This window comes from Aulostomus chinensis, chromosome 7 (genome assembly GCF_037954235.1).
Source record: "Aulostomus chinensis isolate RoL2024-O1b breed Wild chromosome 7, RoL_Achi_v1.0, whole genome shotgun sequence".
Classification (NCBI taxonomy): Eukaryota; Metazoa; Chordata; class Actinopteri; order Syngnathiformes; family Aulostomidae; genus Aulostomus; species Aulostomus chinensis.
The window spans coordinates 29,053,042-29,069,956 of record NC_141326.1 but is presented as its reverse complement, the minus strand read 5'-3'; the positions used below and the strand labels follow the sequence as shown (position 1 = coordinate 29,069,956).

At 48.0% G+C, this 16,915-nt stretch overlaps 1 protein-coding gene across 1 annotated transcript in view; it reads left to right on the top strand.

Moving 5' to 3' along the window:
• The window catches only part of hsd17b12a (hydroxysteroid (17-beta) dehydrogenase 12a), a 17,496-nt gene extending 896 nt beyond the window's left edge, over positions 1 to 16,600 (top strand). Inside the window, exons 2-11 of the mRNA XM_086209782.1 lie at positions 8,781 to 8,827; positions 9,720 to 9,795; positions 11,253 to 11,360; positions 12,151 to 12,215; positions 12,468 to 12,512; positions 12,937 to 12,971; positions 13,725 to 13,806; positions 13,890 to 13,955; positions 14,820 to 14,969; positions 15,312 to 16,600. Coding sequence (XP_086065908.1) covers positions 8,781 to 8,827; positions 9,720 to 9,795; positions 11,253 to 11,360; positions 12,151 to 12,215; positions 12,468 to 12,512; positions 12,937 to 12,971; positions 13,725 to 13,806; positions 13,890 to 13,955; positions 14,820 to 14,969; positions 15,312 to 15,452 — 815 coding nt within the window. The 3' untranslated portion in view covers positions 15,453 to 16,600. The remainder of the gene's footprint in view (positions 1 to 8,780; positions 8,828 to 9,719; positions 9,796 to 11,252; positions 11,361 to 12,150; positions 12,216 to 12,467; positions 12,513 to 12,936; positions 12,972 to 13,724; positions 13,807 to 13,889; positions 13,956 to 14,819; positions 14,970 to 15,311) is intronic.
• The last annotated feature ends 315 nt before the right edge of the window (positions 16,601 to 16,915 follow it).

The following is a 16,915-nucleotide window of genomic DNA, read 5'->3' as shown; positions in this document are numbered from 1 at the left end:
TCACCTGACCTACATACTTTTGTCTCCTCAAAAAAAAAAGTGTCACATTGACGCAGTTAGAACACTCTGCTGATCTGATCCTGCGCCCCCCCCCCCCCTCAATGTGTCCTATACGTTTAACATCAACACGTCACCTGGCGGATTGGACTCAAAGCGTTCTTAGAAAGATGACACTGCCATTCTGGTTTGTTTTTTTAAGGTTCTGGTCTCTCAGGATTCCGCCAGCCGCGGTTTGACCCACTTCTCTAGTCTCCCTGAATCTGCTGCGTCTGGGGCTTCTTTCTTGCTGCGCAATTTCTCGGGGTAGACCCCCCCCCCCCCCACACACACACACACACACACAGGTGGTGGTTCGATTCCCAAAGGGGGGCAGATCAGATGTTTGTCAGTGACGCACTTTGCCTCCCAACCGTGGTGATTTTTTTTTTTATGAATGAGTTTGTTAATTGATGTCCAGTGGGGGGGGGGGGGGGGGTGCGTGACGCAAAGGTGGGACGCCAGGAGGAATGACTCATGTGCATTTTTTTTGGGGGGGGGGTAGCGGTTCTGCTGGAGTATGCGGAGGAATACCGGTGCACGCCGATGAGTCATGCGCTCGTTCACCGCCTCGTCATGGTGGATTGTGACCTCCACCCCCCTCCCTCGCTCAGCATCTTGTCACATTCTGCTTCCTTATGAACAAAATATGAATATTAATATTTCAAGCTCGTGCTGCAGCAGCACATTAGTTTCAGTGTCGTTCCTGAGGGTTCACGTCGGGGTGACGTCAGCCTTGCCGCGCCACTCCTTGAAACTCGCCACTTGTCTGACAAGTCTGCCAGCACCGTTGAAGCAACGTCAGGAGGTTGTCGGGGTGGGGGGTGGGTGAAAGGGTTACGTGTACTCTAGCTCGAGGTGGTGCCCCCCTCAGCTGGTTGGACCGGACCTGCAGGTCCGTCCAGTTTGGAGGATGGCGTGATTTCTCCTTCCCACGTGTGCTTGTGCCGGGAGGCCTATTCCTGTTTCCACCTGCTCCCCCCGAATGGAAGCAGTTCCGTCGGTTCGGTTCGGTTCTGGTGCTCTAAGAGCGACAGACAGAACTCCCGCAGGTTCTATTCTGCACCAGAACAGTAGAAACTAACGCTTCGTTTCTGAGAGATTCAAATAAATAAAATAAACCACGTGACTCCTGACTTCAGTCTCCCAGTGCCCCCCCCCCCCCCCGTCGGCGCAAAAATTCTATGCATTTGTTAAATTTTTGTCATTATTTAAATATATTATTCAAATTGTTCCACCAACAGGAACCCCCCCCCCCCCCCCCCCCCGTCCGTGACCTGCAACCCTCAAACTCAGGCTTGAGTTTTGTTTTCTTTCTTTCTTCTTTTTCAACACTTTTCCTGCAACCCCACGTGGCAGGTGTGTCACCACGGGAGGTCAACCGTTGGTTACCGGTCGAACAGGTTTGCGTGCAGGTGCGCGAGGCGGATAGAGGTTCAACGGTGAAACCGAACCAGAGGAGAGCAGACCAGGGGTTGACATGTTTGAGGAAACTTCCAGAAAATGTCCTCACACCCTTGTTTGTCGGGAGGAGAACAGAGAACAGGCCAGAGGTGCAGGTTCTATAATAACCCTCACTCTGTTCTGCTCTGTTCTCCTCTGCTGCTCTTGCCAGTGCCCGGTCTTCCCCTCGGTGCATGCGACCCCTAGTGGTAGAGGAGCAGTAGTGCAGCGTGAGTCAAGGCGGCTTCCCCAGCATCTCTTCTGCACCGTGCATCCACAAATACCCCCCACCCCCCTCATCGTCTCCATGCAGCATCGTCCTCCTCCCTCCTGAGCGCAGGGAGGGTTTTTTCTCTCCAACAGCACTCGATTGTTTGATTCCTGTCTGAAAGGTTCTGGAGTTTCAGTGAAAGGTGGATGAACTGGAGGAAAGAGGAGTCTTTCGTCACGAGCAGGAGTCTGCCGTCTTATTAACATTAAAAGATTATTGTTGTTTTCTTTGGTTTCAGTGCTGCTTGTCCTCCTGGTGCAGCAGCAGCAGCTTCTCACGGTGATGCGAAGGACGGCGCCCTCCTCCGCTCGTAGCCCCCAGCAGCCCTGTTATATAAGGGAGCCTGTCTCTTCTCTTGCGTGTGTAAACCTCCTTTTTATAGGGAAGTAAATTAGACCAAAGGGAGCTTTTTGCAAGGGGGGGGGGGGGGTGACGTAGACATGCCCCCCCGTCCCCCTCCCTTTTGACATTAGAGTTTATTGAGAAAATGGTCCTATTATGTAAGACGGATGCAGCCATTCATCAGTACGGCACCAGAGTGACAAAGACGGGGGTCAGCACTTACGCAAGAACTGACTTTGCTTTGGTTGCAGGAATCAACTGTGTGTGTGTGTGAGTGTGTGTGTGTGTTGGTTTATTAGAGCAAACCATCAGGCTTGTGGGGTGAATTAATTATCACGGCAGGTTTTTGTGAATAGATGTTTCGCTCCATTCATGTTAAAGAGAATGTACATATGTGAATGAAACGTATTCTGGTGTATGTTTGGACTGAGGCAGGGTCTCCACGCCTTCATCCTTGTGAATGTGCCTCCCCCAGTGCTTTGTGAGACAGAGAGGGAGAGAGAGAGAGTGTGTGTGTGCGTGTTGGACGAGGGGGCGGCAGAGAGAGAGAGAAAACACTGCCGTTCATGTGATGAACACGCTCTGTGACACGTGCCAGAGTCGGGGAATGCTGGGTAAAAAAACAAATAAGCTGTATCTTCCTCACCCCCCCCCCGCACACACTCATTTTCTCTGTAACTCCATCTCACCCAACTCTGAATCAGCCAGCTGTGTGTGTGTGTGTGTGTGTGTGTGTGTTTCTGCAGGCCCATTGTTCTTTATAGCTACAGTATCGTCTTTCTCCGTCGTTCTCATCTCCATTTTCATTTTTATCACATTATCTCTCGGTGTGCTTTCTCGCCGCTTTAGCAAACTCACGCTAACTCATTTTTTCCCCCGTTCCATTTGTATTTCATCTGAAACACAACAGCTGCTTCCTTCTAGAGATCTTATTTCAGAGCTTCCTGGTCAGTGTCTACAGGTAGAACCCCCACGCCCCCCAATTTATTAGTTATTTATCCAAAAAAGGTAAAACGGCGAGCAGGAGTAGAGTCACACACGCTGAAATCTGCTCTTCTCTGCACAGCACGCCGTGTTCTACATTGTCAGCTTACATCACAAGTCTTGTGTCTTTTATTCAGTTAAATATGCATTCTAGTTGGGCAGGTAACTCACGTGTTTAGGTTTTTGTACCAACTCCTAACAGTTTTGTGAAAGTTTCTCAATCAGTTTATTTTTACTCCCTTTTTCTTCCCAAGCAAATGTTCGTTGATGGCTGAGTCTTTCGTGTGAGCATGGAAGTTGTTGCTGCTGCTGCTGCGAGTTTGGTAGGCGGAGCTCGTTTTTTCTTCCAGGCTTGTTGTTTTAAACATGAATTTTTGCGAGTTCAGCCGACCTCAGAGGTGGGCGCCAGCGCCGTAGCAGCCTCAAACACAACAGACTGGACCACCAACATAATGGCAGCGGCGCTGCCTCCCTCCGCCGGTTTCGTCAGCAGGCTCCGGCAGAACAATGGATGTTGAGGTCATGTTGGGCTTCAGGTTGTTATCTAACCTCTGTGCAAACGAGGACGCACTTCGTCCTGGAAGCTGGTCTGAAGAACACGAGAGGCGTGTTTAGTCAAATTAAGTTTGATCATTAAGAAGGCGACAACTCCACCAGGCAAGCGTGTGCGTGCCAGCAGCCAGGCTCATTTCTTAAGTGTAAACGACACCGAGAGTCATGGTGGTTGGAGGCTGGCGTCGCTCCTCGCTCCCGTCTCTAAATGTGTGTCTTCACAGGGACAATTTCTTGAGCTGCTCCACATCTTAAAGTCGTAACCCGGCACCAGAGCCCTGATGTTTGGTGTGGGTGCATGCAAGTTGTCGTTAATACCAACTAGAGCCTCAGCAGGTTCTCTCACTGGTGCTAATGGGTGAGTCTTGATGCTGCAGGACTGGAGTGAGACCCAGGCCACTGTAGCAGCAGCTGGCGGCTCACAGTCGAAGAGTTTCACTCAATAATCACCTTGTCTCAGCCCAAGTAAAGTCAACTATTGATTTTGAAACAACGCATGTGACTGGAGGAGGGAGGGGGACGGGGCTATTTTTGCTCTGGACCCAAATATAGATGCTGGTTCTATCTTGGGCACCTCTGAAGTACATCTTCTCTCTCTTTTCCTCTCTCACCCTTCCTCCCCTCCTCTTTCTATCTCTTCCAACCCAATCAAATTTATTTTTGTCGACTTTTATGTTACCCATGTGACTTTCTCCCCTGCTATTTAAAGCAGTGTGTGTGTGTGTGTCTGGATGTGGATGGTGGGCTGATGTAGAAGGGGGGGGTGGGGGGTCTTTGGATCTTCTGCTGCATCCCTCCCTCCTCTCCTCTTCTCTTGCTCTCTCTCTGAGGTGGGAGGGGCTGCTCGTTGATAGGCGAGTTTGGGGTGCGACAGATTACATAACAGTACGTAACAAGAGTGGGGCATACAAGGACCGCAGTCTCTCCTCACTGAGAATCTTAATTGGGGATTTGGTGGTTGTGTGTGTGTGTGTGGGGGGGGGGGGGGGGGGTTGCACCCGTTTTAGTTCTGTCTCACTCTCTGCATAGGAAAGTTAAATCTTCCAAAGGGGAAAAATCCTCGTCTACTGAGTGAGTAAAGATCTGGTGCAGCTGGGTGAGCTCAGCGTGACCCTGACGGGGAGTAATTACAAGTCAGCATCAGAAACTCGAGACACGAGCAAAGATTCTCGGTTTCTTTTGTCTTTTTCAGAAATGTTGCTTTGCCTCTCGTGCATGTAAATCAAACACCCCCCCCCCCCAGCTACTTCTGTGCCTCCCCTCTTTTCCCTCTGCTCATCAGATCTTGTGTGTTTTTTTTTGTTGTTTTTTTTTTTTTTTCCCAGCTTGCAGTGCTCATGCTTGCATCAGGGCTGAGGATGCAGCAGCCCGGTCGCCGTGGTGATAGTGGGGGATCTTGTTGGTATTCAGGTGCTACGGCGGGCAGGCAGGCAGGCAGGCAGGCAGCTCCCAGACGAGGCAGTGCAGGCGCGCTGCTATTTTTACTCCTCCTGCTGCTTTTTTTAGACCCTCGGAATAGTGAACAGGCAGCAGCAGGGGCTGCTCCACTGCTGAGGAGGGAGGGAGGGAGACAAAAGGCTGGGGGATGTCAATACCTCTGGACGTGATGTGCAGCACTAAGCGCAGCAGAGCTGCGGTGCAAACGCGCCCCCGTCAGGGCGCTTCCATGGCAGCACGGCGGAGCGTTTTTTTTCTCGGAGGCACAGGAAAGGAGGAAAGCGCCAGCACTGGGAATGAATGAGAGGCAGCGTTGCACACACACTCTTCAGTGGCAAGTGCAGATGTTGCTGCATCCACACCTGTGTTGCCCCCCATCAACACACACCCTCACCCTTTGTTGTCAGTGTGTGTGTGTCCTGAGCATCGGTGGGGCGCGCTTGCTGGCATTGACCCTTTCTGTGCTGCTTCGGCCATGTGAGGGGCACAAAGTCTTACTGGGGGCAAACGAGTGTGTGGTAGAGTTGATGGGTGCAGTATTTCTTTATTTTGTTGCTTGCAGTGTCCACTGTTGGCTCAGGGCTCATCAATCGGTCATAATCCCTCTTTGTGTCTGTTTTTTGTTTCCTTTTCGGCGCCGAATCATCTTTTTCACTGTTAACCTATGATATCATCAACTACAGGGTTTTTCACGTCGGAACATTTAGTCCCTTTAGTTGACGCACGAATGAGAACTGACAACAACTCGGAAGCAGAAAGTCAATGTCTTAACTGTACGAGACCCCGGCTCCACACCAACGTGCCCATACTTCCCTCTCACTCACTCCCCAGACAACGTTTATTGAGAAAATGGTACTGTTACATAATGGGTGGGAGGAGTGTTGTCATTCATAAGTATAGCGCGAGGATTCGGGGATGGTAGGGAGGGGGCATTAAGCCTGGGGAGGCTGCTGGGTAGACAAATGCAAAGTGGGAAAATCAGAATCCAAAGTGCTGTTTTCTGCTTTCTGTAAGTGGAAATGAGTTCCGCTGCGTTCCTCTGGTGATCGTATCCTCGCTCGCCGTCTGGAACGTCTCTACTCTCTGACTTTGCAAGTTTCTCCTGCTTGCCCACCTTTTTGTTCTAACATTGTGCAACTCGTAACCTCCTCTTAGCAGATTCCCTGTGTGCAAATGAATCACACCCCGTTCACGACTGAGGTTCTCCATGGCTCGGTGAGGATAACAGCGTTCTCCTCTCAGTTCTGTTAGGTCCTGAGATGATAATCATCCACTCCGTCACTTCAGTTTGTTGCTTTTTTTTTAATAGATAATCAAGAATTTGATCTCTTCTTTTCTTCTCAGAACTGAGAGACTAATAGGTGGAATGGTGGAAGGGAATGCTGCTGCTTATTGTGGTGTCCTTTTTATAGGCATAGCATGCATAGCTGTCACATCTGGAGAAGAACTAGGTGTCCCTAAGTGCCACGTTCGAAGTTTCAATGGCGCTGTTGTTTGTGCGTTTCGGTCCGTAAGACATTCTTCCACGCGGGTGCAGTCGTCTGAGTGAAACTGTCTTTCTGGAGGGCTTATTTTTCGTCACAGGTGACTGGAATCTGGTCTGCGCCCTCAAGCTCCTTCACATTCTTCTCTTTTTTTTTTTGCTCTATGTTTCAGCTGACGTCATCTCTTGCTTGACGGTATCATAGCTAATGACTTCTATGAATCTTATCAGTTGCGTCTCCTTCTCAAGAGGCTCTTTGTGTTGTCAGCACGCAACCTTGATTTATTTGTTCATTTTTCGTATGAGGATGTTGTACTGCTGCCCCGTGTGTTTGTGATACTCTTCCAATGCTCATTAGCCCCTAAACATGTATGGAAATGATCTGGAGTCGCTAGTTGGGAGGCTTTCATCCAGCGTGGGTGTAATATTGTGTTTGGGTTTGATAAATATGAATGCAAAATGAGTGATTTTTCTGGAGTCTATCAGGCAGGCTCATTCAGTGTTGCGGTGGTTGTTGTCTTCCCCCTCTCTCAGCCATTTTACTTTGCAGTGAATTTCGCCTCTCCCTGCCTCCCTTTGCCCCCACCTGCATCTGCAGCGAGAGCCTGACTTGGTACAGCCCGCGCCCATTGAGGCTTTTCTGCCATGGATTGTTTCATTCTTAACACGGGGGAGGTTTAAAAATAACCAGGGATTCTGCTCTCTTTTCACTTTTGACTTTGTGCTACTCTCTTGCACTCCTCATTCACTCACCCCCCTCCTCCCCCCCTCCTTCACCGCCATCTCTATTCTGTCTATTTCTCCTTCACACATTCGTTCTCTTGCTTCGCTCCAGTTCTATTTTTAGCCGCCCCCAGGATCCCTCCTCACCCCCCCATCCTCCCTACCCCACTTCACCCTCCTCCCCTCTCCTGCTCCATGTTCGTCATCACTCCCTCCCCTCCGTATCCCCTCTCTCATCTTGTCTCTTCTCCAGCTCTATGCCAGAGAATGTCCTCTACCTCTATTAATCTTTCATCAAGCTTTGCTGATAATGTATTCAGGAGTATGTGTGGATATTTTTGTGTATCCCAGTCCCCTCTCGCTACCAAGCTTTTTTGTTGTGTGTGTGTGTGCATCCGTTTTGTATCCCTCCCTTTCTCCTCCTTCCCATCCTCCCATCAGTCAAGCAGGCTGGGGTTGATGGGCAGCGAAGGTTTAAAAATAGCCCTGCCTGCTTGACAAGGTGAGGAGAACTCTGAGCACGAGGAACATCAGCTCCTCTCTGGCTTCATCTCCTCCTTGTTGTCCTGCAAAACTCTCCTCCTCCATCTTTCCTCTGCATTTTCTGAACTACAAATCCACCACAAGCTTAATTTGCATAAAGAAACCCAGTCTGGAGTATCGTTTTTACATAGCTGCACCCAATCAGGTGTCGGTGAGTCGAGGGTTCCTGAGTCCCCCCCCCCATCCTCGGTTCCTCGTTAATCTGAACCGTCTAATCTCTGCTTGTATACACTCAGGTCCTTCTGTGTTCAGACTGAAGTATCTCAAACTTTTTCTTCTACTTCAGCTATCGGTGTTCTAGATGCACCGTCTTTGCTTGTGTAAGATGCAGCTGTCCTCCCAAACTGTACACTCGTGTGTGTGTGTGTGTGTGTGTGCGCAAGTATATACGTGTGTGCGCACTTGAGATTAAACGGCCAGTAACAGTCATTAATTGATGGAAAGGTTGTCCCTGTAGAGTTTAGATCAGGGGTTTCATGAATTTCCGGGTGAATCCCTGTGCCGGGTGCGTCCTCCCATGGACGGCCCTGTAGGTTTGTCTCGTGTGTCACCTGTGAGGGAGCGAGCTGTCGATGACAGCTGGGAGCGGCGAAACCTGATGTGAAGTTGTGCAACAGGGTTCTGAACAAAGGCAATCAGAATCATCCTGAGTTGCAAAGATAACACCGACATTGCTGGAGGTTCTGTTGTGCCAGAGAAGTGAGTCAGTCAGGAACGACCTGCTCCCGCCGCCACCGCCACCGCCACCGCCACCGGAACGTGACTGCGTGGTCTTTTTGCAGGGTCATAGAAAGTTTATGAAGCATCATCTCCTTTCAATGCAATTATCTGTTCGGGGAAATATTTTCAGTATTTTTTTTTCCTGCTTTTAGAGTCTTAAAGGAACATGCGCTCACTGAAAAGCGCCTCAAAGTGTGATTTCAGGAGAGATACTGACCTCTTCTTCACTGTCTTGTCTCTCAACAGTTGTGACGGGAGCCACGGATGGAATCGGGAAATCCTATGCGGAGGAGGTGAGGCTCCTGAACCTTTTTTTTTAAGATATATATTTATTTCATTTCTTTCATGGAAAAGCTGTGACTCATATATACACACAGTGTTCACTCATAGGCCACAGTAGGGGAGAGCTCTTACAGGCCTATTAGCGGGAGTCCTCACACACACATGCACACTTCAGCGCAGCCTTGCCAACAGGAGCTCATATAGCCGTAACAAGCACATGTTGAATAGGGGCTACCCTGTCACGTGTTGGCTGTATAACGCCGTTGTGGAGGCCCTTTGACTCACGCCGCGGCTGCCGGTGCTGCAGTGGGCTGAGCCACTTGTCACGCAAGGATTAACCGATACTAGGCACATGTTTTAATCTTGACAGCTACACGCTACTCCGTTTGCTCTAAAGCTCACAGACAAGATGAGATTGCGATGCACAACAGCTAAACAAGTGAGACCAAAGAGCAACCTGGAGAAAGTTGAGCTCTGGTGGTGCATCCAGTCGAAGCTGCACGGGCGCTGGCTGCTCAGATGTGGGTGTGGGTGTTTACGCAGCCCGCTAAGAGATGAGCCATCGAACGACTGCACGACTCCACGATGGATTGTAGATGAGCCATGTCTACATTTGCTTCTCTCGAATAAAAAGTCCTTTATCAGGATGTTTTCGGCCTGTGAGAAGTTACCCTGCCAGGGCAGCGAGCAAAGAGTTCATATTTCTTTGAGTAGAATTATTTTGTCTTTGGTATAAAATGCATTCTACAGGCAAAGTAAAAGATTTCCTCACTGCAGTCTGTCATTTCCAGCGTTGCGTATCATGACACCCGGCATGGAATGCGAGAATCCTTCATGACACGCGTGTTATAGTTGGAGATCCTCAATAGTCAATCCCACGCTAACCTGATGTTTCCCCTCCAGCTGGCTCGTCGAGGATTCGCAATGATGTTGATCAGTCGCTCCCAGGACAAGCTTGATGACGTGGCCAGGTCACTTGGTAGGTGTGTGTGTGTGTGTGTGTGTGTGCGCGCGTCTCCACAACATGACGGACAGCTGTTCGGGGTTGAGAGCACAGCGAGTGGGCTGATGAGGGTGTGTATGGGCGGGCAGTGGCGTCCCAGGCATTGATAAAAGGCCATTTTCTCATCAAGAGGCGTCGCCAGCACGCCAGAGTAGAAGAGAAGGAGGAAAATGGAGACTTCACCTGGTTATGATGCACGCTTTCGCTCCCAAAACTAGGGTCTGGAGCACTGCTGCTTTCATTGCACCGGTCATATAGAGGGTTTTTTTTTTATGTCTCCGTCCTCCATTCTTTTATGCAACCTGTGTTGTTTTGACGTTCTCACTGTCCGTCTGAGGATTCGATCAAATATGTGGCGTGATGTAAGAACTTGAGCACTGACCTGTTCCCGGGCAGGCTGAGAAACTCATCAGGCTTCATTCAAGTCCTGATTCATGTGCTTTGAATGAAAGAAACAAAAGTTTTTCCTCCCTCTTCCTGGCTTGTCTTCAGATTCTGACAGGGACTGAATCTCTGACATCTCCCACAGCGAAGTTTCCCCTGTCGTGCTTAAAGTCTACAGAGGGGGCTGATGGGTAGTCACGAGTGGGGGACGGCGTGCCAAACTATGGCGCTCCTCCCTCACAGTTAGTCTGACAAATCCACCCTGCTTAGCAAGTAACCGGGCAACACACCCTGTCCCACCTATAATTTGATTGCCGCAAATGTTTCTGCTCTGTCTTTCACAGCTGCCTCGTTTAGCGCTCGTGATCGCACCTTCCCAGCAGCCCCAAATTTACTCCTCCAATCTGGCAAACGCAGCCCTGATGTCTCTGCTGCTTTTATCGTGTTCTCTGACATCATCTCTCTGGTTTTAAAACTAATTTCATAGCTAGATATAGATTTCTCCAGCTCGTCATTTATTGCTCTGCACCCCACCGCCTCACGTCTCTCCAAGGTCCCCCCTCTTTTATCTTGGAGCATCTCAACTGACTGACTGACACAGTACCGTGGCACAACCCAGGAATTTTCCTCTTATAACTCCTTCCACCACCTATCAGCTGAACGAGTCTTTGGACAATAAATTCTAATTGCAGCAGGCACGTCAAACATGACGAGAGAGAGAGAGAGAGGAGGGAGGGAGGGAGGGAGGGGAGCAGAAGCGCTGGCTGGTTTGTTGGTGCACAGTGCCCTCTTCTGTTTGAATCTGGCGCTGGTTCTGTGCTCCCTCCTTGAATAGAGCCGGGGGATTGCTCTGTTTTTGGGCCTTGTAATGAGCTTTTGAACAAACACTGACTGACCTGTGACACGCGGATGCACTGTGGTGAGTCACGGCCTCGCTGGGATCTCGTACCTTAAACATTCACCGTCACGATTCAGGTTTCACACCAACTCTGCATTTGAACTTTGATTTCCTTCAAATATTTGACACTTTCTTCTTTCTCTCTCTACAGAGGAGCATTTTCATGTGGAGACCAAGACCATCGCTGTCGACTTTGGTAAGGCAGACATCTACCACAAGATCGAGGCGGGGCTGGCTGGGATGGAGATTGGTGTTCTAGGTAAGTGCTGTCTGCTGAATACAGACTAAAATAAGCCATAAAATATATTGTGACAGCAGCAGAAGATTCCATCTCCAGAGCGTTTTCAAAATCTGACATGACTTCTGGGATTGAGCAGAGTTGCAGCCACTTTGGCAGACTTCTTGTAGGAAGCAGGCTGATGATGAAGCCTGCAGGATGTTTCCTGTGTGTCGCAGCTATGAATCCCACAGCATCTCTGGATGGTGGGGCAGCGTTCAAGGACGACTCCCTGAGTCGCTCCTTCACAGCCCAACAGGCTAAACTGTGCCAAGTTTGACGACACCAAACTTGAAAAAGCTTGACCCGATCTCCCAAAGAATCCTTCTTAAGTGCGTGATCTGATCCACTTTACCGCTTTTGCAGTCTGTCAGGTGAAGTTTTCATGGTTTGTAACTTGTCATTGTGAGTGCGTTCTCCTGAGAGCAGTGGATGAATTATTTCTCTTCTCTTTGCATGTCACATGCTTCCTACCTCTGAAAAATAAGCCTCGTTTCCAGAATATTATTCTTGATACCAACATGTTAACTTGCTAAAGCCCCCCCCCCCTTTTTTTCTCGACTGCACATTTAAGGAACTCTTTGTCCTTTTTTATGATGCCAGTTGCAAGGTGTGGCTGTGTCTAGAAGAGCTGCCTGCTGCTGTCTTGTTCGCTTTTGCTGCCACCTTGTGGTAGCAGTTTACTTTAGTTGGTGATTGCCAATGATGCTTTTCAAAAATGGTAAAGGAAAAAAAACCTTTTTTTTCCCCCCTCTCTCATTGTCCTCCACAGTCAACAATGTTGGTGTGTCCTACCCCTACCCTGAGTACTACCTCCACATTCCTGATCTGGACAATGTGAGTTTGTCCTGTTTTTCTTCTTTATTTGGGAATTCCCTGCTGTTTGGTTTTGTACTGGGAAAAGTAGAACCTCAGAACAAGAGAGCTGACTGTTACGAGCGAGTGGAAAGAGCTAAATCTTTCTTTGTCTCAGGCTCGGTGGTGTCTGTCCTGCACGTTCCTGTCGTCCGTTCCCTGCTATGTCTCTTTACTCCTCAAACACAGTCCAGTGCCTGACGGTGTGTCTGACTGGTGTTTTCTGTGTTTCAGTTCATCACAAACATGATCAACGTCAACATGACCTCAGTGTGCCAGGTACGAGGCTTCTGTTCACGCCCCCAACGTTTCAGATGCTCCAAGCTCAGCGATTTCGAACCACATGTTCACTTTCAATCAGACCTGTGTGTGTGTGTGTGTGTGTGTGTGTGTTAAAGTTGATCCACGGGTATCACTTTCCTCCTTGCTGTTCCCCCGTTTGTTCTCCTGCTCCTCTGTTTCTACCACGGTACCTGCAGTGTCTCAGTTGTTCCCAAAGCAACGGTGGACTACACCAACGCTGTCTGTACTCGCCACCCACGCATCTCTCTCTCTCTCTCTCTTTTTGTCAGTCTCTGCTTGTCTCTCTCCCTCAGTCCTAGTCTTCTTTAAACTCCCTTCTTTGCCCCTTGTCCTCCTTCGTGAGAGTTGTCGGTTTTAGTTTTTTTTTTCTAAACTGAGCGTTGTGTTGTTGTTGTTCTAGATGACCCGTCTGGTGCTGCCCAGAATGGCTCAGAGGTGAGTTGAACGACAGGCTTCCATGTTTTGCGACGTGACTGCAGACAAATGTCACTGAGTTTCAGTCTGTGGCCCCCAAACACCAGCGTGAACTAACTTTGGTTACTGGAAACCGTCACCGTCAGGTTCTGCTTTACAAAGGTGACTCGTTTCCATCGAGAGGTGCAAGAAATCTTCACGAAGCCTTTTCCATCACTGCATCTCTTTCCCTCTCCTCCTTTGTTCGCAATGCTGACAAGCTTTCAATTCACACAAAGTGCTCTTCCCACCTGATTGGCTGCGCTGTTCCCATGTGACTCCAGCGGGCCAATAGCAGCTCAGGCACATTTGGTGCCGTGTGAGGCTGGAGCGTCTCTCGACTACATCACTGCAGCAACAGGCTGCCATGGCAACGCACACTGCCACTGTTTTCGTGTGTGTTTGGAGCAGTACTCTGTGTGTATTTGTGCTGCGTGTGTATGGATGCAGGGTTCCCACACAGACCTGGACAACTGTTTGTGGATTTTAATCCAAAATGAGTTTTAAAAGCTGAACTCATCGCTCTGCCTGGAGTCACTCTTTCATATCTTGAGGAAAAATCCTGATGTCATGGCAGCAGCATGTCACCATCTTCACATAATTGAAACCATTTTAGCTCTTGAATGCTTGCAGTTCAACTCCCTGTGGTGACAGATGCGTCCCTGAATGATCTCTCTGCCTCACAGACAACAGATCAAAGTTGCTCTGCCTAAATCCACCCCGTTTCTTTCCCAGGTCCAAAGGTGTGATCCTCAACATCTCCTCCGCCAGCGGCATGTACCCTCTTCCTCTGCTCACCATCTACTCTGCCACTAAGGTACGTACGATGCCTGCACCAGCTTATAAACCAGCAAAGATGTTTGAGACCGGGGTGCCTCATCTTTCTGTCTCTGGTTGCAGGCCTTTGTAGATTTCTTCTCTCGTGGTCTTCAGGAGGAATACAGGCGTCAGGGCATCATCATCCAGGTGAGTCTGGAGCTCTGGTGCCTTCACTTGCTCTCTACAAGGAGCCACGGTCTTCGGGATATCCTCGGATGGTCATAATTGTCTCATGTCTATTCTGGCAAACTGCTGAAACAGAGTGTGAAATAAATGGAGGTGAAGGGACGTGAGACTGTCACACTGCAGGATGACAGCATTATCTTGTTGCTTTGATTCTGTAAACTTGTCCAAATCACTTCTGCTAGTGAGGAAACGTGTAAAAATCTTAGACACAGCAACTGTGGAAGGTTTCACTGCCACAACAGTGTGCAGCAGCATTTCCACACATTGAGGTTTTTTTATTAATTGTTGTTTCTCATCTTGCCACACACACACACACACACTGAAAGTTTGACTCAAAGGCCACTTGCCAGGAGGGAAAGTGATTCCTGATCACGAGTGACGCTGCTCCTGCGGAACCATAAGGTTTTTCCTTGCAGGAGCACGTTTGATGGTGTTGCTCCTCCTCAGGCCTGGTCTGCTCTGCCTCCAGTGCCCTCTGTCTGCTCGCTCATGTGCCACCTTGTGCTCAGAGTGTGTACAGCAGTTTCACCTCAGCAAACCCTAATTTGTATTTTCACCTCAAAAAGCACCTGCCCTTCGACTACAGCAGAAATACCTGGTGTGTGTGTGTGTGTGTGTGTGTGTGTTTGTTTTCTTTATTACAAGTTCAGGCACCTGCTGCTGTTCTTGATATGTCACAGGGTTCAGTTGTGAAAGTTTTTAAATCAAAGAATGAAACATGGATTTAATGTTAACAAAATAAATGTTCCCAGCCCGAGCAGAAAGTGTAAATATCGCACAAAATTGAAAACTTTTCCTTTACATGAGTTCCCCTCTTCTCTGCAGAGCGTGCTGCCCTTCTTCGTGGCCACTAAGATGACTCGCATCAGGACGCCCACCCTGGACAAGCCCACCCCCGAGCGCTACGTAGCAGCTGAGCTCAGCACGGTGGGTCTGCAGAGCCAGACCAACGGCTACTTCCCCCACGCCGTCATGGTAAGAAGCCTTAAATATTAGACAGATAGATATCATTAACATCTATCCCACTTCTCTGATGGAGATGCAAGAATGAAATCCACATTATTTTACGATACTCGTGTAATTCTTGAAGCTCTTAAGTCTTCTGAGACGATCAGGAACGCTGAACGTGGTGTACGATTGGCTGGGTTTTTGTTGTTCTTGTTCAGTTTTATGAGATCCTACAAAAGGAAGATCTGCACATAGAGCCTTCCAAATGTCCTGTGTCACAAGATGAAGCTTGTAGGTCCTCGAGGACAGTGACTTGAATTGATCTTAACTTGTGTGTACCTTTTTTCTTTATTCCCTTCTCCCTCGCAGGGTTGGGTGACCACCAAGCTGGTTCCGACCAGCATCGTCATCTTCCTGGGCGCCAGAATGAATCGTCTGCAGCGTACCGGATATCTGCAGAGGAGGAAGCTGCGGGAGCAGAAGAACGGGACAAGTTTGAAGTCCGATTAGGGGGACTGCTGATTCCGGTCCGACCTGGTGCAGTATTTGAGGAAGAGAGATGTTTTGTATCTGCGTTACTGGGGTTCCTTGAGAATTCGCCTCTTTGCCTTTCGTAAATGTGCGCATCAGAGCCATGAGTATGACTCTGTCTGAAACAACAGCCTCCAGGAACGGCGGAGGAAGGCAGGAGCCAAAACCATGAAACGCTGCGCTCTGCAAAGGAAATGGTCACTGACACTGATGGTGGATATCATGTAGCCGAAAAAATAGAGTGATTTGTTTACCCTGCTGTTATAAGCAGTGGAAAATGGTGGTGGGCATCTTTTTTTAATATATATATATATATATAATAAAATTATTTATTTTATATTTGTATGACCACACAAGACAAACCTGTAAAAGTAGCTTTCATCCTTGTCCTGTTTACAAACCAAAGAGCCAATAAATACGGCGGCTCTGCTTTCCTGTTGCCTCTCGTCGCTGTACTGTCACATTGTATCGTCTTTCTTTTTTCTGATATTGCATGTTTGCAGTATATTTGAGATCATTTTTTGGTGGGATGCTTTTGCAGTGATTTCTCACTTTTTTTTTTTTTTTTTCCAAATTGAAGCGACTTATGAATTGTCACCTTGAACACAAGTGCCTTTTTTTTTTTCCTTTGTTTTTTTTTTTTTTAACAGACTTTAAAGCTGGAAATATTCAGGTGTATGAGCAGGTACATGTTGGTGAAACATACGGTACGAGGGTAGGTTCACCCAGTGCTACATTCACATGAATGACACGGATGATCCAAATTTCTGCCTCCTATGCTTGAATTGTAATAATTATATTGAAAAATGGACAAATTTCCCTTCTTGCCTCGCACACTGAATGTGGTGGGTTCTGACATGGTTTTACATTAACAGATGATGAAATGTGTGGAACAACTGAAGTCAAAAAGGGAAGGTTTTACATCATCTCAGGTTTCTCATTTTCACCATTTTGTATCCACTTGATGACATGGTTTGACCCGTGCCTTCGTGTGTGAACTTTTTTTTTTTTTTAGAATGTGTTGCATTGAACATTGGATTTCTACATGTAAAATCTACAGACTACTGTTTATTCTCCATACAGCTTGAATTTTCTACTGTTTTTGTTAATAAAAGCTCTGGCACACAGCACAGTATAATGTGTATTTTTTAAATTTATTTTTTTTTAGTAGGATTTTCAGTATTTCATATCACTTTGGTTGGTAAGTCTGATTCAAAAATCAACTTGATAGACTGCATTGTACTGAGTAATTCAGTCACAATTATTCACTGTAGACTTGAATAAGTTGACCGGACTTTTTGTCAAACCAATTCTATGTTTGAATTCAAGAAAAAGAAAATAATCTGAGCATTGACAAATTTAAATGTATAAAAAAGGTCGACTATTTCGAGCTGAAAAGTAGTGTACAAGAATAAAGTTGCACAAACGACATGCAAGTTGTT